The sequence below is a fragment of the Anomaloglossus baeobatrachus genome, chromosome 1 (assembly GCF_048569485.1).
Source record: "Anomaloglossus baeobatrachus isolate aAnoBae1 chromosome 1, aAnoBae1.hap1, whole genome shotgun sequence".
In the NCBI taxonomy this organism is placed as follows: domain Eukaryota; kingdom Metazoa; phylum Chordata; class Amphibia; order Anura; family Aromobatidae; genus Anomaloglossus; species Anomaloglossus baeobatrachus.
The window spans coordinates 14,020,654-14,046,941 of record NC_134353.1 but is presented as its reverse complement, the minus strand read 5'-3'; the positions used below and the strand labels follow the sequence as shown (position 1 = coordinate 14,046,941).

At 50.2% G+C, this 26,288-nt stretch overlaps 1 protein-coding gene across 1 annotated transcript; it reads right to left on the bottom strand.

Moving 5' to 3' along the window:
- Positions 1–1,182: 1,182 nt before the first annotated feature.
- Positions 1,183–22,446, bottom strand: LOC142303888 (putative N-acetyltransferase camello). The gene is made up of 3 exons (XM_075345734.1): positions 22,343–22,446; positions 17,137–17,486; positions 1,183–2,106 (listed from the first exon to the last, which is right to left on the bottom strand). Exons 2-3 carry the CDS (start codon positions 17,456–17,458, stop codon positions 1,430–1,432), a joined length of 999 nt encoding a protein of 332 aa, XP_075201849.1. The 5' UTR covers positions 17,459–17,486; positions 22,343–22,446; the 3' UTR covers positions 1,183–1,429.
- Positions 22,447–26,288: the final 3,842 nt, after the last annotated feature.

Here is a 26,288-nt window from a genome sequence, read left to right as displayed (position 1 = left end):
CCAGCCTTGTCCCCTTTAACTAATGTGCCCCATTCTGGTCCCCATCCTGTAGTATTGTGCCCCATCCTGTAGTAATGTGCCCACTCCTGTAGTAATTTGTAGTAATGTGCTCAACTTTGTCCCCTTTAACTAATGTGCCCCATCCTTGTCTCCATTCTGTAGTAATGTGCTCATCCTGTCGTAACATGCCTCATCCTTGTCCCCATCCTGTAGTAATGTGCCCCTTCTGTAGTAACGTGCCTCATCCTTGTCCCCATCCTGTACTAATGTGTCCATTTTGTAGTAATGTACCCCCTCCTAGTCCCCTTTTACTAATTTGCCCCATCCTTGTCCCTGTCCTGTAGGAATGTACCCCATCCTGTAGTAATGTGCCGATTCTGCAGTAATGTGCCCAATTTTGTCCCCTTTTACTAATGTATTCATACAGGTCCTCTTCTTGTCCCATCCTGGTTAACCTATTGTGTCATTCTACGCGCCCCTGTTGTGCCATTCTACACACACACACACATATTTTTCTCATCTGTCCTCCGTTCCCTCGGCGTCCTCTTCCCTGCTTCTTGCAGCCTGCAGGCATGAGCCCCCTTTGACGATCGCAGCTGCTGTCAGCAATTCTTCTAAAATTCAGATGAACGTTTTGCTGCCACTCTGCAGTCAGGCTCTCTCTGCGCTATTCCAATGGCAGCCAATCAGATGCCAGCCGGTGACGTCATACGCATCAGCTGCTTGCCTCTGATTGGCTAGCGGCTGGCATTGGAATAGTGCAGAGAGCTGGACTCTGAGCAGCACCAATAAAACGTTCATCTGAAATTAAGCAGTGACAGCTGCGGCCCCTGCACCGACAGCGATCGTCAAGGCCTGCAGGCCGCAAGAAGCAGCCTGAGGGGACGCATGTGGCCCACGGGCCGTGTGTTCGAGACCTCTGGTGTATAGTGTATGAAGAGCTGCCCACCATGGGCAAAGGACAAGCAGCTGTCTGGAAGCCATCATCGAGCTCATACCAGAGAATGTAACATATTACTATTACTCGTTTCCTATGATATGTGGATTTGTGGCCATGATTGCACCATCATGGTCCTGTTCTGCATCCATGCTCATAGCATTGGTATTAATATGACCCTGACATCACCACGTGTCACCACCAGAACCCATTTCAGACTCCGTTCTCTACACAGCATATTAATAATTGAAGTTTTTATTAATCAGAAGGCTGTGATGTGACCACGGGGACCTCATGTACTATATGAGGAGGTGTCTGAGATTTTTCAAAAAGTTTCCTTAAGAGCATCAAAATGCAACAACATGACAGACAAATCCGCACAGGTCCAGATGAACCGCGCCAGCCGCCATATTGTCAGATTTTCTGTACTTGGCATTGGTATTAGTGGCTTGTATCGGTCCAGTGTCCGGTGCGCGAGGCGTGTCTATCCCACTAGTGTTTAATTATATATTCATAGGTCAGGATAGAGAAATTGGCAAATCTTCCAATCAGTGATGGAACGATCTTCACATCCGATTTTTCAAAACCCAATTTTTCATATAATTTATGAGCAGCGACTTGTACCATGGACGTCTCCAGAGTCAACACTTTGTAGCCACGTTGTCGAGCGAAATCCATGACCTTCTGGCACAGAGCGCTGGCGATTCCCAGATGTCTTTTGTCTTTAGCCACTGACAACCGCCTCAACACCATGACTTCACTAGAGCGGGGGGCCGACTGGACGCCCACCATGCCTATGACTCTGCCGTCAGACTCCACCACCCAGAAACAAGAGTTGTTACTTGCCATGTAGGACTCCTCAATGTCGAGCAAGTCTTCTCTCTGACACTTGTCCACAAACTGGTGGTACTCGGAGGTCAGGAAGCGCCGTCCTGCAATCAACACAATGGCCAGGCTTACTAGAGAGAGTAGATAGGACCTGGAGATTAGAAGCAGCGTCATGAAGGCTATGAAAAGCACAAACTGGGCCCGGGGAAGCTTCAACAAGTAGCCACAGGTGGCCGGGATGTGTTCCACCATGCCTTCAGCAAACAGCATACGGACGGCATTGTAGTCCCGATTCTTGTACACCCGTATGGTGTAGTCAGCCATGGTCCCACAGTGCTCCACTGGGAAGAACCTGTGAGGACAGAAGACAGGTGGGACAAGCTCATCAACATATGTTTACCTTCATGCAGAAAATATGCAATACTTATACAGTGTTCAGCATTAATGAGTACACCCTCTGGCAAAAGTAAGATTTCAGTCAATATCTCACTGAACACAAGGACAATTTCCAAAAGTTGACAAGACTGAGATTCACAGACCCCAATAACATGACAGTAAGGTGAGTAAGAGAACGTTTAACTAAATTTTCAGTTTTACTCAAATTAGTAGATGCTAAATTAGTACACCCCACATCAAAAAGCCTACATCTGGGACCGCCAAGATGTGTGAGGAAAGCACCGAGGCTTCCAAGCCTGGAAAGGACAGTGACAGTGACACTATGTACTATCTCCAGACGAGCTCTTCTAGTGCCTGGATGCTGGATGGAGAGTGGTCACAACTTGTCTCCTCAAATCTCCCCACAGGGGCTCAATTGTCAAATCCGGAGACATTCAGCACCTGAATCACTGTCATGTGTCCCTCAACACCAGCAGCTCATGTGCCCCTCAACACCCGCAGGTCATGTGCTACCTAACACCAGCAGCTCATGTGCCCCCGACACCAGCAGCTCATGTGCCCCCGACACCAGCAGCTCATGTGCCCCCCCGACACCAGCATGTCATGTGCCCTGAGACACTAGCAGCTCATGTGGCCCCCAACACCCGCAGCTCATGTGCCCCTCAACACCCGCAAGTCATGTGCCACCTAACACCAGCAGCTCATGTGCCCCCTGACACCCGCAGGTCATGTGCCCCTCAACACCAGCATCTCATGTGCCCCTCAACACCCGCAGGTCATGTGCTACCTAATACCAGCAGCTCATGTGCCCCTCAACACCCGCAAGTCATGTGCCACCTAACACCAGCAGCTCATGTGCCCCCTGACACCCGCAGGTCATGTGCCACCTAACACCAGCAACTCATGTGCCCCTCAACACCCGCAAGTCATGTGCCACCTAACACCAGCAGCTCATGTGCCCCCTGACACCCGCAGGTCATGTGCCCCTCAACACCAGCATCTCATGTGCCCCTCAACACCCGCAGGTCATGTGCTACCTAATACCAGCAGCTCATGTGCCCCAACACGAGCAGATCATGTGTTCCCAACACCAGCAGCTCATGTTACCCCGATATCAGCAGGTCATGTGCCCCTCGACACCCAAAGGTCATGTCCCCCCTGACACCGGCAGCTCATGTGCCCCTGATACCAGAAGGTCATGTGCCCCTGACACTGGCAGCTCATGTGCCCCCAACACCAGCAGCTCAAGTGCTCCCCGACACCAGCAGGTCATGTGCCCCCAACACCAGAAGCTCATGTGCCCCCCCCCGACACCAGCAGGTCATGTGCTCCCTGACACCCGCAGCTCATGTGCCCCCCGACACCAGCAGGTCATGTGCCCCCGACATCAGCAGGTAATGTGCCCCCGACACCAGCAGGTCATGTGCCCCTTGACACCCGCAGGTCATGTGCCCCCTGACACCCGCAGGTCATGTGCCCCCGACATCAGCAGGTCATGTGCCCCCGATACCTGCAGGTCATGTGTTCCCGAGATCGGAAGCTCATGTGTCCCTGACACCAGCAGGTCATGTGCCCCCCGACACCAGCAGTTCATGTGCCCCCCGACACCAGCAGATCATGTGCCCCCTGACACCAGCAGATCATGTGTTCCCGACACCGGCAGCTCATGTGCCCCCGACACCAGCAGCTCATGTGCCCCCCGACACCGGCAGGTCATGTGGCCCCCAACACCAGCAGCTCATGTGCCCCCGACACCAGCAGCTCATGTGCCCCCGACACCAGCAGCTCATGTGCCCCCGACACCAGCAGCTCATGTACCCCCCGACACCAGCAGCTCATGTGCCCCCGACACCGGCAGGTCATGTGGCCCCCAACACCAGCAGCTCATGTGCCCCCGACACCAGCAGCTCATGTGCCCCCGACACCAGCAGCTCATGTGCCCCCCGACACCAGCAGCTCATATGCCCCCCCGACACCAGCAGCTCATGTGCCCCCGACACCAGCAGCTCATGTGCCCCCGACACCAGCAGCTCATGTGCCCCCCGACACCAGCAGCTCATGTGCCCCCCGATACATAGTTACATAGTTACATAGTTACATAGTTACTTAGGTTGAAAAAAGACCTAGGTCCATCTAGTTCAACCTTCCTCCACCAGTTCTACATTTAGTCACTAAGTCATTTATAACCAACAATGTTTTGTGTACTGAGGAAATCATCCAGCCCTTTTATAAAAGCTGTTATAGTATCTGCCATTACAACCTCTTGTGGTAGAGCATTCCACAGTCTGACCGCTCTAACTGTAAAGAACCCTTTCCTTATTTAGCTGTCGGAATCGCTTTTCTTCCACTCGCAGTGAGTGCCCCCTGGTCCTTAGTACTGTCTTTGGAAGAAATAAGTCATGTGCCAGTCCTTTATATTGACCACACATGTATTTATACATATAAATGAGATCTCCTCTGAGACGTCTTTTTTCTAAGCTAAACATATCTAACTTTTTCAACCTGTCATCATACGGGCAGCCTCCATTACTCATCATACGGGCGGCCTCCATTCCTCATCATATGGGAGGCCTCCATTCCTCATCATACGGGCGGCCTCCATTCCTTGTAATAGTCTAGTTGCCCGCCTTTGAACTGACTCTAACTTCTGAATGTCCTTTTTAAAATGTGGAGCCCAAAACTGAATCCCATATTCCAGATGTGGCCTTACAAGTGATTTATAGAGGGGTAACAATACGTTGGGATCACGGGATCTAATCTCTCTTTTTATACACCCTAGAAGCTTGTTTGCTTTAGCAGCTGCTGCTTGACATTGATGCTGCTGCTCAGCTTATTTGTAATGAGAATACCCAAGTCCTTCTCCTGTTCTGTAGTCCCGAGTTTACTTCCATTTAATGTATACGCAGCTATAGGATTACTCCGTCCTAGGTGCATTACTTTACATTTATCAACATTAAATCTCATTTGCCAAGTATCTGCCCATTCTGACATTTTATCCAGATCTTTTTGTAATATTGTACTATCCAGGTCAGTTTTTAATATCCTACATAGTTTGGTGTCATCGGCAAAGACTGACACTGTACTATCAATCCCATCCACAAGTTCATTAATAAAGAGAGTAAAAAGAATCGGTCCAAGCACAGATCCCTGCGGCCCCCACTGCTCCCAGTACAGATCCCTGCACACCCCACTGCTCCTAGCACAGATCCCTGCGGCCCCCCACTGCTCCCAGTACAGACCCCTGCGGCACCCCACTGCTGACTATAGCCCATTTAGAGAATGTACCCTTTATGACTACTCTTTGTTTCCTATCTTTTAGCCAATTCCTTACCCAGTTGCATATTGTGTCCCCTAGTCCTTGCTTCTGGAGCTTTAGTATAAGGCTATTATGTGGTACAGTATCAAATGCCTTTGCAAAGTCCAGATAAATCCCATCAGCTGCATTACCAATATCCAGGTTTGAACTTACCCCCTCATAGAACCCCAACAGGTTGGTTAGACACGACTTATCTTTCATGAATCCATGCTGTCTGTCAGTTATTATATTATTTTCTGCAATATATTTTTGCATGTCATCCCTTAAAATGCCCTCAAAAACTTTGCATACTACTGATGTCAGGCTTACTGGACGGTAGTTGCCTGGATCTACCCTCTTACCTTTCTTAAATATCGGTACCACATCAGCAATCCTCCAATCCTGAGGCACCAACCCTGTTACAAGTGAGTCTAAAAAGATGAGATACAGCGGTCTGTCGATTACGGAGCTCAATTCCCTCAATATTCGTGGATGAATGCCATCTGGCCCTGGGGATTTGTCAATGTTTAATTTACTCAGACGTACGCGTACTTCATCTTGTGTTAAATTAATTATATCGGGTGGTGGACTTTGATTTTTCACTTGTTGAATGATCCCTGGTACAGTCAGTTCCTTGGTATACAGATGAGAAATGCCTATTTAATATCTCAGTCTTTTGTTTGTCCTCTATAACTAACTTGTTATTATATTTTAAGGGGCCAATACTATCCTTTGTTTTCCTTTTGGCATTAATGTATTTATAAAAGATTTTGGGATTTATTTTAATGTCATTGGCGATTTTTGTTTCAGTAGCTAATTTTGCTTGTTTGATTTCTTTTTTACATTTCCTATTGATATCTTTATACTCCTGCAATGCTATTTCTGTATTCTCAGCCTTTAAGATTTTAAATGCCCTTTGTTTTTGTTTTATTATACTTTGTACAGTCTTATTTATCCATAGTGGTTTCTTTTTATTCCTGGACATTTTATTACCAGAGGGTATACGTTTTTTACAGGACTCTAGTAGTATATCCTTAAACTTAACCCATTTATGTTCAGTATCCCCAGTTACCATGACTTTGTCCCAATCTACACATTTAAGCTCTTCCCTTAATTTGTTGAAATCAGCTTTCCTAAAATTCCAGGTTTTAGCATTCCCCCTTTGAAATGTTCTATTGAATATTATGTTGAAGCTTCCCATATTATGATCGCTGGTGTCCAAGTGCTCCCGGACCTGTAGATCTGAAATTGTATCCGGTCTATTTGACAGGACCAGATCTAGCAAATTATCTCCCCTGGTCGGTTCATCTACCATCTGAGAGAGGTAATTGTCTTGAATGGTAGATACGAACTTACAGCTTTTAGCAGAACCAGAAGATTCTATGTCCCACTGAATGTCTGGATAGTTGAAATCCCCCAGCAGCTCATGTGCCCCCCGACACCAGCAGCTCATGTGCCCCCCGACACCAGCAGCTCATGTGCCCCCGACACCAGCAGCTCATGTGCCCCCCGACACCAGCAGCTCATGTGTCCCCGACACCAGCAGCTCATGTGCCCCCAGACACCGGCAGCTCATGTGCCCCCCGACACCAGCAGCTCATGTGCCCCCTGACACCAGCAGATCATGTGTTCCCGACACCGGCAGCTCATGTGCCGACACCGGCAGGTCATGTGCCCCCGATAACAGCAGCTCATGTGCCCCCAGACACCGGCAGCTCATGTGCCCCCCGACACCAGCAGCTCATATGCCCCCGACACCAGCAGCTCATGTGCCCCCAGACACCGGCAGCTCATGTGCCCCGCGACACCAGCAGCTCATGTGCCTCCTGACACCAGCAGATCATGTGTTCCCGACACCGGCAGCTCATGTGCCCCCAGACACCGGCAGCTCATGTGCCCCGCGACACCAGCAGCTCATGTGCCCCCGACACCAGCAGCTCATGTGCCCCGCGACACCAGCAGCTCATGTGCCTCCTGACACCAGCAGATCATGTGTTCCCGACACCGGCAGCTCATGTGCCGACACCGGCAGGTCATGTGCCCCCGATAACAGCAGGTCATGTGTCCCGACACCGGCAGCTCATGTGCCCCGCGACACCAGCAGCTCATGTGCCTCCTGACACCAGCAGATCATGTGTTCCCGACACCGGCAGCTCATGTGCCCCCGATAACAGCAGGTCATGTGTTCCCGACACCGGCAGCTCATATGCCCCGCGACACCAGCAGCTCATGTGCCTCCTGACACCAGCAGATCATGTGTTCCCGACACCGGCAGGTCATGTGCCCCCGATAACAGCAGATCATGTGTTCCCGACACCGGCAGCTCATGTGCCCCGCGACACCAGCAGCTCATGTGCCTCCTGACACCAGCAGATCATGTGTTCCCGACACCGGCAGCTCATGTGCCGACACCGGCAGGTCATGTGCCCCCGATAACAGCAGGTCATGTGTTCCCGACACCGGAAGCTCATGTGCCCCTGACACCAGCAGCTCATGTGCCCCCCGACACCAGCAGTTCATGTGCCCCCCGACACCAGCAGCTCATGTGCCCCCCGACACCAGCAGCTGATGTGCCCCCGACACCGGCAGGTCATGTGGCCCCCAACACCAGCAGCTCATGTGCCCCCGACACCAGCAGCTCATGTGCCCCCGACACCAGCAGCTCATGTGCCCCCGACACCAGCAGCTCATGTGCCCCCGACACCAGCAGCTCATGTGCTCCCAACACCAGCAGCTCATGTGCCCCCCCGACACCAACAACTCATGTGCCCCCCAACACCAACAGCTCATGTGCCCCCCGACACCAGCAGCTCATGTGCCCCCCGACACCAGCAGCTCATGTGCCCCCGACACCGGCAGGTCATGTGGCCCCCAACACCAGCAGCTCATGTGCCCCCGACACCAGCAGCTCATGTGCCCCCGACACCAGCAGCTCATGTGCCCCCGACACCAGCAGCTCATGTGCCCCCGACACCAGCAGCTCATGTGCCCCCGACACCAGCAGCTCATGTGCCCCCCGACACCAGCAGCTCATGTGTCCCCCGACACCAGCAGCTAAAATAAAAGGAGGAGATAAAACGAGATGAGGAACCAAAACAAAAGGAGGGGAGAAATTAGAGGAAGTAGCCTAAATAAGAGTAAAAGGGACACCTGACAGTAACTCAGGGCCATTACTGTTCTCTCAAGACTATGAAGGAGCAAATATACAGGATTTTAAATTCAGATTTGCTTACAGGGAATGTGTCGCGGTTTTTTATTTTTGTATTAAAAATAGTGATTATGAAATCAAGTATTTTAAATACAAAATTAAAATCACTGCTTAGTTTTTATTTAATTCTAATGTTACTGGAGGCACTGGAGGCGGCCATGCTGGATTTGCTGTGTGTAACGACAGTTACTCACTCCCTTATGGCAGCCCCTGTGCAGCGAGAACAGTGGTCGGATTCCGACCCCATTTAGTGACATTAGAGGAGGCGTCTGCTGTGACCTGGACGCGGCCCCTGGGCTGTCCAGATCACAGCAGAGGGAGGAGATCGGCACCATCATTGTGGAGCTCACAGCGTATGCTGTTTGCTCCACTATACCCCTGTCAACCACCGGGATGTGTGAGCACGGGCCGCCTCCCCTCCCCCCGCCATTACCGTCTCCAATGATACCCCCTTCATCCGCTCTACCCAACCCTCACTATTGCAGCTGCCGCCGCTGCCCCTCCCCCCGCCGTTACAGTCTCCAATGACACTCCCTCCCTCCGCTCTACCCAGCCGCCGCTCTGACCCCCGCCGCCGCTGCTACCGTCTCCAAAAACACCCCCCGCTCAACCCCCCCTTCCTCCTGCCACCTGTCGGCCTGTACGTGAACCGTTGATACTGTATGCAGGGCTGTGTATCTAATCCTATCCTGTGTGATCCTGTCTGCAGGGCTGTGTATCTAATCCTCTCCTGTGTGATACTGTCTGCAGGGCTGTGTATCTAATCCTCTCCTGTGTGATACTGTCTGCTAAGCTGTGTATCTAATCCTATCCTGTGTGATACTGTCTGCTGAGCTGTGTATCTAGTTCTCTCCTGTGTGATACTGTCTGCTGAGCCGTGTATCTAATTCTATCCTGTGTGGTACTGTCTGCTGAGCCGTGTATCTATTCCTCTCCTGTGTGATACTGTCTGCTGAGCTGTGTATCTAATCCTATCCTGTGTGATACTGTCCGCTGAGCCGTGTATCTAATCCTCTCCTGTGTGATACTATCTACTGAGCCGTGTATCTAATCCTCTCCTGTGTGATACTGTCTGCTGAGCCGTGTATCTAATCCTATCCTGTGTGATACTGTCTGCTGAGCTGTGTATCTATTCCTCTCCTGTGTGATACTGTCTGCTGAGCTGTGTATCTAATCCTATCCTGTGTGATACTGTCCGCTGAGCAGTGTATCTAATCCTCTCCTGTGTGATACTATCTACTGAGCCGTGTATCTAATCCTCTCCTGTGTGATACTATCTACTGAGCCGTGTATCTAATCCTCTCCTGTGTGATACTGTCTGCTGAGCCGTGTATCTAATCCTCTCCTGTGTGATACTGTCTGCTGAGCTGTGTATCTAATCCTATCCTGTCTGATACTGTCTGCTGAGCAGTGTATCTAATCCTCTCCTGTGTGATACTGTCTGCAGAGCTGTGTATCTAATCCTATCCTGTGTGATACTGTCTTCTGAGCTGTGTATCTAATCCTATCCTGTGTGATACTGTCTGCAGGGCTGTGTATCTAATCCTATCCTGTATGATACTGTCTGCAGGGCTGTGTATCTAATCCTATCCTGTGTGATACTGTCTGCAGAGCTGTGTATCTAATCCTATCCTGTGTGATACTGTCTGCAGGGCTGTGTATCTAATCCTATCCTGTGTGATACTGTCTGCAGAGCTGTGTATCTAATCCTATATTGTGTGATACTCCTGCTGTCCTTGGTGACACTTTAGACGTTTCTGGTCACCAGTAACATGGCTCCGCACTGTGTCCTTACACTTCATTCTCTCTTATCTGTTGGAAACACCCAGATTGGGAGGGGGAGCTGTGACATCACACACAGGAGAGCAGACTCCGCCCACTTTACTGCAGCTGTAATCCAGGCTATTTCTACAGTGGGATTTCTGTAGGATTTCAGCAGCTGCTCCCCCTAGTGTTTAACAGTGGAAAATATCAATCGTTTTAATTTTTTTTTATATTTTGCGCAATTAAAAAAATAATAATATTAATAATATTTAAATAACACATTAACACATTAATACTTTACATTTTTTCAGTTATTGAAATTTTTTTATTTTTCTTTTTGACGACACTTTCCCTTTAAATTCAGCCAGGAAATTGTATTTGCCTGAGCTGCGGTTGCTGTGGCCTCCAGACCCAAATGTACAATAAAAGGATATGGGCTGGGAAGAGGATAAGAAACAATCAACTATCATCCTCACTCGCCATTCAGCTCGCTCCTCAGCACGCTCCCATGACTCCCCCTCAGCTAGCTCCTCAGATCGCTCTTCATCTCGCCCCTCAGCACGCTCCCATGACTCCCCCTCAGCTAGCCCCTCAGATCGCTCTTCATCTCACCCCTCAGCTAGCTCCTCAGCTCACCCTCAGATCGCTCATCAGATCACACCTCAGCACGCTCCCATGACCTCCCCTCGGCTAGCTCCTCAGATCGCTCTTTATCTCACCCCTCAGCTAACCCTCAGATCGCTCTTCAGATCACACCTCAGCATGCTCCCATGACTCCCCATCGGCTAGCCCCTCAGATCGCTCTTCAGCTTCACTCCTTAGCTGGCCCCTCAGCTCACCCTCAGATCGCTCCTCAGCACGCTCCCATGACTTCCCCTCGACTAGCTCCTCAGCTCACCCCTCAGATTGCTCGTCAGCTCGCCCCTCAGATTGCTCGTCAGCTCACCCCTCAGATTGCTCGTCAGCTCACCCCTCAGCTTGCTCCCTTGGCTCCCCCTCAGCTTGCTCCTCAGCTCGCTCCCTTGGCTCCCCCTCAGCTCTCTAATCAGTTTGCTCCCATGGCTCCCCCTCAGCTTGCTCCCTTGACTCCCGCTCAGCTCGCTCCTTAGCTCACCCCTCAGCTCTCCAATCAGTTTGCTCCCATTGCTCCCCCCTCAGCTCGCTCCCTTGGCTCCCCCTCAGCTCAACCCTAAGCTCACCCCTCAGCTCTCCAATCAGTTTGCTCCCATGGCTTCCCCTCAGTTTACCCCTCAGCTTGCTCCCTTGGCTCCACCTCAGCTCTCCAATCAGTTTGCTCCCATTGCTCCCCCCTCAGCTCGCTCCCTTGGCTCCCCCTCAGCTCAACCCAAAGCTCACCCCTCAGCTCTCCAATCAGTTTGCTCCCTTGGCTCCCCCTCAGCTCACCCCTCAGCTCGCTCCCTTGGCTCCCGCTCAGCTCGCTCCCTTGCCTCCACCTCAGCTCACCGCTAAGCTCACCCCTCAGCTCTCCAATCAGTTCGCTCCCATGGCTCCCCCTCAGCTTGCCCCCTTGGCTCCCGCTCAGCTCGCTCCTCAGCTCACCCCTTAGCTCTCCAATCAGTTTGCTCCCATGGCTTCCCCTCAGTTTACCCCTCAGCTTGCTCCCCCTCAGCTCACCCCTCAGCTCTCTCCCTTGGCTCCTGCTCAGCTCGCTCCCTTGCCTCCCCCTCATCTCACCTCTCAGATCTCCAATAAGTTTGCTCCCATGGCTTCCCCTCAGTTTACCCCTCAGCTTGCTCCCTTGGCTACCCCTCAGCTCACCCCTCAGCTCACCCCTTAGCTCACCCCTCAGCTCGCTCCCTTGCCTCCCCCTCAGCTCACCTCTCAGATCTCCAATCAGTTCACTCCCATGGCTCCCCCTCAGTTTACCCCTCAGTTTACCCCTCAGCTTGCTCCCTTGGCTCCCCCTCAGCTCGCTCCCTTGGCAGCCACTCAGCTCGCTCCCTTGCCTCCCCCTCAGCTCACCCCTCAGCTCTCCAATCAGTTCACTCCCATGGCTCCCCCTCAGTTTGCCCCTCAGCTTGCTCCCTTGGCTCCCCCTCAGCTCACCCCTCAGCGCGCTCCCTTGGCTGCAGCTCAGCTCGCTCCCGTGCCTCCCCCTCAGCTGACCCCTCAGCTCTCCAATCAGTTCACTCCCATGGCTCCCCCTCAGATCTCCAATAGGTTTGCTCCCATAGTTTACCCCTCAGCTTGCTCCCTTGGCTCCCCCTCAGCTCACCCCTCAGCTCGCTCCCTTGGCTCCCGCTCAGCTCGCTCCCTTGGCTCCCACTCAGCTCGCTCCCTTGCCTCCCCCTCAGCTCGCTCCCTTGGCTCCCGCTCAGCTCGCTCCCTTGCCTCCCCCTCAGCTCACCTCTCAGATCTCCAATAGGTTTGCTCCCATGGCTTCCCCTCAGTTTACCCCTCAGCTTGCTCCCTTGGCTCCCCCTCAGCTCACCCCTAAGCTCACCCCTCAGCTCGCTCCCTTTCCTCCCCCTCAGCTCTCCAATCAGTTCACTCCCATGGCTCCCCCTCAGTTTGCCCCTCAGTTCGCTCCTATGGCTCCTGCTCCAGTCTTCTCTTCGCAGGTATTTTTGGTGCCACTGACTAGGCCCCGGCGCATGGTTACATGATGATATCACATCATACGTCGCCCCACATGCCGCGCTGTCCTGTGTATTAAGGCTCATTCTGTGGTGTGGGAATCAACACAGAGGTGTAGAGCGATAACTGGAGCGGATGCCTTATGGGGTGAGGGCGGGAGGGACCGCTCTGGGGTCAGGCAAGGATAATATTATATTATTAACCCTTTTCCCGTCCATATGAATCCAGGAAAATGGAATCCTCAAAATGTTCAGATTTGATTTTGGGAAATTTTAAACTTGACTTGTTCAGATTCGATTTGCTCGTTATTGGTTCCACTTTCTAAGAAGTCTGAAAAGTCAATCTTCTTGGCCCCCTGGGTGACAACCTCACAGAGAGGATCTTATGACCGTACCCAGTTGTCACCCTGCTCCGTCCTCAAACATAAGTAACTGCAGCAGAAGAGGATGGCCGATGGCAGGGGTCATGATCGGCAGATTGGAGGGGGCAGAGTCCTGTGGGTTAGGGGAAGATCAGACCCACCTGTGGACGGTGGAGGTGACCGTCTTCTCCCGACTCGTTCCACAGACACTGAAGAGTCACATGTCTTCCTTATCACAGTGACCTTCAGAACCTGCAGACTCCTCCTCCACTGCTGAAAATATGGAACAAAGCCATCTACGGATGTGACAGGGTAAAAGGCCTCATATGGTGATGGCGGAGGCGGATTCTTCCCACCTTCAGTAACTCTTTCACAGTTTGAACCTCTGGAAGCCAAGACAATTTTTGTACCTCCTGTATTAACCCCTTATACATAAATGTCGAGCCAACAACCTGGAGAATATCAAAGCTGTAATAGCTGTTGTAAACCAGTTATGAGCTTCTTCATGCACAGTGATGAGTGAGGAACCTGGAGGGAAAGAGGAGTATGGAAGAGGCAGAGAGGCCTAGAGGAGGACAGAGAGGACTAGAGGAGGACAGAGAGGCCTAGAGGAGGACAGAGAGGCCTAGAGGAGGACAGAGAGGCCTAGAGGAGGACAGAGAGCCCTAGAGGAGGACAGAGAAGCATGGAGGAATACAGAGAAGCATGGAGGAATACAGAGAAGCATGGAGGAATACAGAGAAGCATGGAGGAGTACAGAGGAGTGTGAAAAGGACAAAGAGGCCTGGAGGAGGGCAGAAGAATATGGCGAGGACAAAGAGGCCTGGAGGAGGGCAGAAGAATATGGCGAGGACAGGGAGGCCTGGAGGAGGACAGAGAGGTCTAGAGGAGGATAGAGAGGCCAGGAGAACAGAGGTGTATGGAAGGGACAGAGAGGCTTGGAGGAGGACAGAGAGGCTTGGAGGAGGACAGAGAGGCTTGGAGGAGGACAGAGAGGCTTGGAGGAGGACAGAGAGGCCTGGAGGAGGACAGAGAGGCCTGGAGGAGGACAGAGAGGCCTGGAGGAGGACAGAGAGGCCTGGAGGAGGACAGAGAGGCCTGGAGGAGGACAGAGGAGTATGGAAGGGACAGAGAGGTCTGGACGAGGATATAGGAGTCTAAAGGAGGACACAGAGGTCTGGAGGAGGACAGAGGAGTATGATGAGGACAGAGGCCTGGAAGAGGATAGATAGGCCGGAGTAGGACAGAGGAGTTTTGAACGGCCAGGAGAAGGACAGAGGAATCTAACGGTGGACAGAGAGATTTGGAAAAGGACAGAGAGGCCTGGTGGAGGACAGACGAGTATGGAAGGAACAGAGAGGCCTAGAGGAGGTCTGAGGAGTCTACAGAGGTCACAGTAATCTAGAGGGACTGAAGAGTTTGAAAAGGTCAAAAGGTCAGCGTAATCTAAGGGGTGAGGACAGAGAGGCCTGGAAGAGAATAGAGAGGTGTGGAAGAGGACAGAGGAGTCTGGAGAAGGACAGAGAGGTTGGGAGAAGGACAGAAGAGTCTGGATGAGGATAGAGGAGTATGGAAAAATCAAAGTAATCTAGGGGACGGAGAGTTCTGGAGAGGACAAAGAGGTCACAATCAGTCAAGTGGAGTATGGAGAGTTCAAGGTAATCTGGGGGGACAGAGTAGTCTCCAGGAGGACAGAGAGGTCTGGAGGAGGATACAGAGGTCTGGAGGAGGATACAGAGGTCTGGAGGAGGATACAGAGGTCTGGAGGAGGATACAGAGGTCTGGAGGAGGATACAGAGGTCTGGAGGAGGATACAGAGGTCTGGAGGAGGATACAGAGGTCTCGAGGGAAAGTGCAGCCTGGAGGGGACAGAGAGACCCGGAGGGAAAAAGGAGTCTGGAAGGGACATAGCGGTGTAGAGAGGTCAGAGTTTTCTAAGGACACACAGGAGTCTGGAGAGGACAGAAAGGTCTGAAGGAGGAGAGAGGAGTATGGTGAGTTCAGAGTAATCTGGGGGAACAGAGAAGTAGGGAGAGGAAAGAGGAGAGGGACAGAGAGGCCTGAAGGGGGACAGAAGTATGGAGTTGTCAGAGTAATGGGGACAGAGGAGTCTGGAAGGTCAGAGTAATCTGGGAGGACATAGCAGCCTAGAGGGGTCAGAGGAGTCTGGAGGAGGAGGACAGAGGAGTCTGGAAAGGTCAGAGGAATCTGTGTGGGGCAGAGGAGTCTGGAGAGGACAGAGGAATCTGGTGGGTGGCTGGAGGGGACAAAGGGGACTTGATGAGGGGACAGAGGGTCTCCCTCCAGTCTGTATGGCACCAGCTGCCCATAGAGGATACATGCCAAACTAAGCCTACATGTGTACAGAGCACTTACATGTAAGTGCTCAGTACACTTAAGAAAGGAAATCTGGGTGAAGACATTGGGGGATCTCTTTCTTCTCCATCAGAACCTGATGACCCCCAGATAAACATTGGACTTCTCTTACAAATATGCAACTTACGGAGGTCCACCAGAAATGGGGCCCCCGACTGTGTATCCGGTTGACACTCTGCTTTCAGGGGTCAGTCGTGGAGGAGCCAGCGATCATGGATGTTGGTTGGATCTGTGGTCTCTGTGTATATCACAGAAATGTTCTTACAAACATTAAAAGCAGAACTCAGAGAGTTATTCCGTATTGGAGGGACCTCCAGCGATCCTGAGAACAGCGCTCAATCTATACGGCTTCTGGAAAAAGCCAGTGTTGCTCCATCCTTGGGATCTCTGTAGGTTCCAGCAGTCGGACCTCAGCGATCAGAAAGTTACTCCTGCTCCGAACTTAATGTCTTAAGAAAACCCCTTTAATTCATGGCATAAATTGTGAAGATAAAACCAACAGTATAAAGCGCTGCCCACCATGGTCAAAGGACGGGCAGCTGTCTAGAAGCCATTATCAAGCTCATACCAGAGAGTATAAGCTGCTACTGCGTCATCACACTCGTTTCACATGATTTGTGCATTTCTGGTCATGATTGCACCGTCATGGTCTTGTTCTACCTCCATCCTCATTGGTATTAATATGACCCTGACGTCACCACGTGTCACCAACATTAGCCATTTCAGGCTCCGCTCACCACACAGGATAAAGTTAAGAGATTTTTATTAACTTATTTCTGTGAAAAATAAATCAGAAGTCTAGACCACCCCAGGCTGTGATGTGACCACGGGGACCTCATGTACTATATGAGGACGTGTCTGAGATTTTCCAAAAAGTTCCCTTTAGAGCATCGTAATGCAACAACATGATAGACAAATCCGCACAGGTCCAGATGAACCGCACATGCCACCATATTGTCAGATTTTCTGTACTTGGCATTGGTATTAGTGGCTTGTATCGGTCCAGTGTCCGGTTCACGAGGTGTGTCTATCCCACTAGTGTTTAATCCTATATTCATAGGTCAGGATAGAGAAATTGGCAAATCTTCCAATCAGTGATGGAACGATCTTCACATCCGTTTTTTCAAAACCTAATTTTTCATATAATTTATGAGCAGCGACTTGTATCATGGACGTCTCCAGAGTCAACACTTTGTAGCCACGTTGTCGAGCGAAATCCATGACCTTCTGGCACAGAGCGCTGGCGATTCCCAGATGTCTTTTGTCCTTAGCCACTGACAGCCGCCTCAACACCATGACTTCACTAGAGCGGGGGGCCGACAGGACGCCCACCATGCCTATGACTCTGCCGTCAGACTCCACCACCCAGAAACAAGAGTTGTTACTTGCCATGTAGGACTCCTCAATGTCGAGCAAGTCTTCTCTCTGACACTTGTCCACATACTGGTGGTACTCGGAGGTCAGTAAGCGTCGTCCTGCAGTGAACACAATGGCCAGGCTTACTAGAGAGAGTAGATAGGACCTGGAGATTAAGAGTAGTGTGATGAAGGATATGAAAAGCACAAACTGGGCCCGGGGAAGCTTCAACAAGTAGGCACAGGTGGCCGGGATGTGCTCCACCATGCCTTCAGCAAACAGCATGCGGACGGCATTGTAGTCCCGATTCTTGTACACCCGTATGGTGTAGTCAGCCATGATCCCACAGTGCTCCACGGGGCAAAACCTGTGGGGACAGAAGACAGGTGGGACAAGCTCATCAACATATGTTTACCTTCATGCAGAAAATATGCAATACTTATACAGTGTTCAGCATTAATGAGTACACCCTCTGGCAAAAGTAAGATTTCAGTCAATATCTCACTGAACACAAGGACAATTTCCAAAAGTTGACAAGACTGAGATTCACAGACCCCCATAACATGACAGTAAGGTGAGTAAGAGAACGTTTAACTAAATCTTCAGTTTCACTCAAATTAGTTGATGCTAAATTAGAACACCCCCCATCAAAAGGCCTACATCTGGTATTGTGTACGACCGCCAAGATCTGTGAGGATAGCACCGAGGCTTCTAGGCCTGGAATGGAAGAGTCAGGGGGCACATGAGATGCAGATGTTGGGGGCCACATGAGCTGCTAGTGTCTCAGGGCACATGACTTGCTGGTGTCGGGGAGGCACATGAGCTGCCGGTGTCGGGGAGGCATTTGAGCTGCTAGTGACGGGGAGGCATTTGAGCTGCTAGTGACGGGGAGGCACATGAGCTGCCGGTGTCGGGGAGGCACATGAGATGCTGGTGACGGGAAGGCACATGAGCTGCCGGTGTCGGGGAGGCACATCAGCTGCCGGTGTCGGGGAGGCACATCAGCTGCCGGTGTCGGGGAGGCACATCAGCTGCCGGTGTCGGGGAGGCACATCAGCTGCCGGTGTCGGGGAGGCACATCAGCTGCCGGTGTCGGGGAGGCACATCAGCTGCCGGTGTCGGGGAGGCACATGAGCTGCCGGTGTCGGGGAGGCACATGAGCTGCCGGTGTCGGGGAGGCACAACGCTCTGTAGGAAGATCGATCTTGTGCAGCCTAGATAGGTCCACCAGGGTCTTCTCCGAATAGATAGGTCCACTACGATCTTCTCTGCCTAGATAGGATCCCCAGGGTCTTCTCCGCCTAGAAAGGTTCTTCAGGTTCTATTATGCCAAGATAGGTCCACCAGGGTCTTCTCCGCCAAGCTAGGTCCACCAGGGTCTACTCTGCCATTATCTTGATTAGATCAAGCCATCAGGTTGTTGGTCTTACTCTTCTCCTTGTCCCCTTGTTCCTTCTATCCTTCCAGCCATGATGTTCTTCTCCAGTGATTGCTCTCTTCGTATGATGTGTAGGTGAGTCGTAGCTTGGTGATCCTCGCTTCCAGTGACATGTCCGGTGTGATTCGTTACACAATTGATTTGTTTGCTCTTCTTGCCATCCATAGTATTACAAACCTCCTTTTCCAGCTCTACATTTCAAAGGTGTTGATTCTTCTTCTGGCTTGAAAGTAGAAGACGAAAAAGAAAAGGAAAAAAAAAAAAAAAAAAAAAAAAGATGAAGAGGAAGAAAAAGAAGAGTAAGAAAAAAACCAAGAAGAGGAAAAAATGATCATGATAAAGAAGACAAAGGAAAGTTAACTAAGAAGAGGAAGATGGAGGAGAGCAAAAATTATGGAGAGGAAGAAACAGGAAAGATAATGAAGAAGAAAACCAATGATGAAGAAGATGACAAAAGGAGGAAAATTGAAGAAGAGGCAGATAATGGAGGAGAAGGAGAAAAGTGTCTGCAGCGTCCACAGGAGCGTGTCCTGTCCTCCAGATTCAGGCTTGCACAGACATGAAGCCGTGATACACAGATATTTCTGTCCTCACAGACTGTTTCAACAACAGATTGGATTTTATCCTCTTTTTTTGTCCTTGTTTTTCATAGAGAAGAAAAATGTCATGTCCGGCAGATGAGGACAGTGAGAGGCGGACCCTTTAGGATCTGACCAAGGAGCGACACTGGACCCCGAATGTGAAATGTCATTTATAAAAGAATTATGAAACATGAAAGCCAGAAATATGGAGAAATGAACCTAAACCGTTAGCTCTGATAAAGCGTCATCCACACATGACACAATGGTGGTCTGTTCCCGATACATCGTCATCCACACATGACACAATGGTGGTCAGTCCCCGATACATCGTCATCCACACATGACACAATGGTGGTCTGTCCCCGATACATCGTCATCCACACATGACACAATGGTGGTCTGTCCCCGATACATCGTCATCCACACATGACACAATGGTGGTCAGTCCCCGATACATCGTCATCCACACATGACACAATGGTGGTCTGTCCCCGATACATCGTCATCCACACATGACACAATGGTGGTCTGTCCCCAATACATCGTCATCCACACATGACACAATGGTGGTCTGTCCCCGATACATCGTCATCCACACATGACACAATGGTGGTCTGTCCCCGATACATCGTCATCCACACATGACACAATGGTGATCTGTCCCCAATACATCGTCATCCACACATGACACAATGGTGATCTGTCCCCGATACATCGTCATCCACACATGACACAATGGTGGTCTGTCCCCGATACATCGTCATCCACACATGACACAATGGTGGTCTGTCCCCGATACATCGTCATCCACACATGACACAATGGTGGTCTATCCCCGATACATCGTCATCCACACATGACACAATGGTGGTCTGTCCCCGATACATCGTCATCCACACATGACACAATGGTGGTCAGTCCCCGATACATCGTCATCCACACATGACACAATGGTGGTCTGTCCCCGATACATCGTCATCCACACATGACACAATGGTGGTCTGTCCCCAATACATCGTCATCCACACATGACACAATGGTGATCTGTCCCCAATACATCGTCATCCACACATGACACAATGGTGATCTGTCCCCGATACATCGTCATCTACACATGACACAATGGTGATCTGTCCCCGATACATCGTCATCTACACATGACACAATGGTGGTCTGTCCCCGTTACATCGTCATCTACACATGACACAATGGTGGTCTGTCCCCGATACATCGTAATCCATACATGACACAATGGTGGTCTGTCCCTCATACATCGTCATCCACACATGACACAAGGGTGGTCTGTCACTGATACATCGTCATCCACACATGACACAAGGGTGGTCTGTCACTGATACATCGTCATCCACACATGACACAATGGTGGTCTGTCCCCGATACATCGTCATCCACACATGACACAATGGTGGTCTGTCCCCGATACATCGTCATCCACACATGACACAATGGTGGTCTGTCCCCGATACATCGTCATCCACACATGACACAATGGTGGTCTGTCCCCGATACATCGTCATCCACACATGACACAATGGTGGTCTGTCCCCGATACATCGTCATCCACACATGACACAATGGTGGTCTGTCCCCGATACATCGTCATCCACACATGACACAATGGTGGGCGCAGCATGGGGGTTGGAGTACGATAGGAGGTGCGCAGCATGGGGGATGGACCACGATGAGGGGTTCGCAGCATGGGGGATGGAGCACGATGGGGGGTGCGCAGCATGGAGGATGGAGCACGATGGGGGGTGTGCAGCATGGAGGATGGAGCACGATGGGGGGTGTGCAGCATGGGGGAAGGAGCACGATGGGGGGTGCGCAGCATGGGGGAAGGAGCACGATGGGGGGTGCGCAGCATGGGGGATGGAACACGATGGGAGGTGCGCAGCATGGGGGATGGAACACGATGGGAGGTGCGCAGCATGGGGGATGGAGCACGATGGGAGGTGCGCAGCATGGGGGATGGAGCACGATGAGGGGTGCGCAGCATGGGGGATGGAGCACGATGAGGGGTGCGCAGCATGGGGGATGGAGCATGATGAGGGGTGCGCAGCATGGGGGATGGAGGACGATGGGGGGTGCGCAGCACGGGGGATGGAGCACGATGGGGGGTGCGCAGCATGGGGGATGGAGCACGATGGGGGGTGCGCAGCATGGGGGATGGAGCACGATGGGGGGTGCGCAGCATGGGGGATGGAGCACGATGGGGGGTGCGCAGCATGGGGGATGGAGCACGATGGGGGTGCGCAGCACGGGGGATGGAGCACGATGGGGGGTGCGCAGCATGGGGGATGGAGCACGATGGGGGGTGCGCAGCATGGGGGATGGAGCACGATGGGGGGGGCGCAGCATGGGGGATGGAGCACGATGGGGGGGGCGCAGCATGGGGGATGGAGCACGATGGGGGTGCGCAGCATGGGGGATGGAGCACGATGGGGGGGGCGCAGCATGGGGGATGGAGCACGATGGGGGGGGGCGCAGCATGGGGGATGGAGCACGATGGGGGTGCACACCTCCCCCCAAAACACCCCCCCATGCCACACGCGCACCGCACAACACACCACACACACACACTGGGAACCACAAACACCGCCCTACACAGACAATGCTGCACACACACAACACCCAACACACAAACACCGCGGCATACATAAATATACGCACATACCACACAACACACACATTGCACAAAACATACCTCCCCCAAAACACACCACACACACACACCCCACACCCACACAAACCGCCCAACACACACAGCACCACACACACACAATGCTGCAGACACACAGCGCTCCACAAACAACGCAACACACACAACGCTCCACAAACAACGCAACACACACAACGCAACAGCTCTCCCCGCCACACCCAGACAACACCCAGAACATGTACAGCCCCTACACAAACACTGGCAACTACACACAGCAACATCATATATATATATATATATATATATAACAAAAATCATACATTAACTACACAATAAATTCTAGAATATCCGATGCGTAGAATCCAGCCGCCTTCTAGTATATATATATATATATACACACACAGCTGAGATCGGGGGACCCCTGCAGGTGATGGGGAGCAGCGGTCATGTTACAGGCAGCTGTGGTGTCACCTGCAGATTATACCACACACAGGCTGCACAGATAATAGGAGAAAGTGACGAACCTGCTCCTCTTCCTGCAGCCCCTGCACCTCCTCCTCCCAAGATGTCTGCTCCTCTACCCACAATGCTCTTGCAGTGGGTGAGCAGACCCCCTGCAAAAGGGAGCATAGTTAACCCGGAAATGTTATTAATAAAAATGTTTTATTTGTATGTGCATGTACATTGTGTTAGGGGACCCCTAGTGGCCGGGTGGGACGGCTGTCACCACAGTGGGGAGGAGGAGCCGGCAGAGACAAGGGGAGGGGGAGAGCAAGGGTGTGAGGGAAAGATTAGATCAAGGGAGCAGTCGTCTCGGGGACAGGAGCGGAGCAGCAGAGCCGGGGCAGAGTGTGGGAGCTGGAAGTCAGGGAAGCCGGTGAGAAAAGGAGCAGGCGGAACCTCATAGTGTGAAGCAGTCCGGTGTGGGTCCGGGCTGTGGGTAGCCAGAAGTGGGAGCCGGACGAAGTGGAGTAGTCAGGCACATCCCCACTGGAGGGGACGCAAGGACAGGCTTCCCCCAGCTAAGAAAGCGTATCAGCACCTTTGTGGCTTTGTTTGGGACTTTGTGAGAAGTAGCATCCGGGACAGCAGTGTGTGCACATCAGGCAGAGTGTGTGAGCGGAACAGCAGGGGACACCGGAGATAAGGAGGTGGACGCAACCTCAGAGCCTATTCTGCCGGTGTGGGTCCGGTGTATGCTTGGCTGAAGAGTGGGTGCCCGACGGAAGTGGAGTACTTAGGGCATAGCCCCACCAGAGGGTGCGTTTGGACAGGTTGTCCCCAGCTCCACAGAAATTGTCATCTGCCAGATCTATTGCTGACCGGATTGCTTTGTTTTTTTATCTGTGAAGAATAAAAGAATGTTTGTTCCTTGCATTGTACCCTGCCTGAAGAGTGTTTGTGCGCCGGAGAACATCTACGCCACCACCACACTCTGCCCCACCAAGTCATCTCCTGTCCCCATAGTGACGGTGGAACCAGGGGTAAGCCTGATACCGAGGGCCACGACTACAAGGCCGGAGGCACCCCTGTCACCCCGTTACACTCTGCAGCCTGAGCCGCCCCCTCCCCTCACCAGCAGCTGCTGTACATCATCCAGGAGGGGGCGAAGATACACACCCCTGTATACATATATACACACCCCTGTATACATATATACACACACCTGTATACATATATATACACACCCCTGTATACATATATATACACACCCCTGTATACATATATATACACACCCCTGTATACATATATATACACACCCCTGTATACATATATATACACACACCCCTGTATACATATATACACACACCCCTGTATACATATATACACACACCCCTGTATACATATATATACACACAGACCCCTGTATACATATATATACACACCCCTGTATACATATATACACACACCCCTGTATACATATATATACACACCCCTGTATACATATATATACACACCCCTGTATACATATATATACACACACCCCTGTATACATATATATACACACCCCTGTATACATATATATACACACCCCTGTATACATATATATACACACACCCCTGTATACATATATATACACACCCCTGTATACATATATATACACACCCCTGTATACATATATATACACACACCCCTGTATACATATATATACACACCCCTGTATACATATATATACACACCCCTGTATACATATATATACACACACCCCTGTATACATATATACACACACCCCTGTATACATATATACACACACCCCTGTATACATATATATACACACAGACCCCTGTATACATATATATACACACCCCTGTATACATATATACACACACCCCTGTATACATATATATACACACCCCTGTATACATATATATACACACCCCTGTATACATATATACACACCCCTGTATACATATATACACACACCCCTGTATACATATATATACACACCCCTGTATACATATATACACACACCCCTGTATACATATATACACACACCCCTGTATACATATATATACACACCCCTGTATACATATATACACACCCCTGTATACATATATACACACACCCCTGTATACATATATATACACACCCCTGTATACATATATACACACACCCCTGTATACATATATACACACACCCCTGTATACATATATATACACACCCCTGTATACATATATATACACACCTGTATACATATATACACACACCCCTGTATACATATATATACACACCCCTGTATACATATATACACACACCCCTGTATACATATATACACACACCCCTGTATACATATATATACACACCCCTGTATACATATATACACACACCCCTGTATACATATATACACACACCCCTGTATACATATATATACACACCCCTGTATACATATATACACACCCCTGTATACATATATACACACACCCCTGTATACATATATATACACACCCCTGTATACATATATACACACACCCCTGTATACATATATACACACACCCCTGTATACATATATATACACACCCCTGTATACATATATACACACACCCCTGTATACAGTGCACACACCTATATACACACACCCCTGTATACAGTGCACACACCCCTGTATACATATATATACACACCCCTGTATACAGTGCACACACCCCTGTATACATATATATACACACCCCTGTATACATATATATACACACACCTATATACACACACCCCCGTATACATATATATACACACACCTATATACACACACCCCTGTATACATATATACACACACCCCTGTATACATATATATACACACCCCTGTATACATATATATACACACCCCTGTATACATATATATACACACACCCCTGTATACATATATACACACCCCTGTATACATATATACACACACCCCTGTATACATATATACACACACCCCTGTATACATATACACACACCCCTGTATACATATATACACACACCCCTGTATACATATATATACACACACCCCTGTATACATATATACACACACCCCTGTATACATATATACACACACCCCTGTATACATATATATACACACCCCTGTATACATATATACACACACCCCTGTATACATATATACACACACCCCTGTATACATATATATACACACCCCTGTATACATATATACACACACCCCTGTATACATATATACACACACCCCTGTATACATATATATACACACCCCTGTATACATATATACACACACCCCTGTATACAGTGCACACACCTATATACACACACCCCTGTATACAGTGCACACACCCCTGTATACATATATATACACACCCCTGTATACAGTGCACACACCCCTGTATACATATATATACACACCCCTGTATACATATATATACACACACCTATATACACACACCCCCGTATACATATATATACACACACCTATATACACACACCCCTGTATACATATATACACACACCCCTGTATACATATATATACACACCCCTGTATACATATATATACACACCCCTGTATACATATATATACACACACCCCTGTATACATATATACACACACCCCTGTATACATATATATACACCCCTGTATACATATAGACACACACCCCTGTATACATATATATACACACCTGTATACATATATACACACACCCCTGTATACATATATACACACACCCCTGTATACATATATATACACACCTGTATACATATATACACACACCCCTGTATACATATATACACACACCCCTGTATACATATATACACACACCCCTGTATACAGAGCACACCCTACATATATACACAGACCCCTGTATACATATATATACACAGACCCCTGTATACAGTGCACACCCTATATATACACACACACACCCCTGTATACAGTGCACACCATATATACACACACACACCCCTGTATACATATATATACACACACACCCCTGTATACAGTGCACACCATATATACACACACAC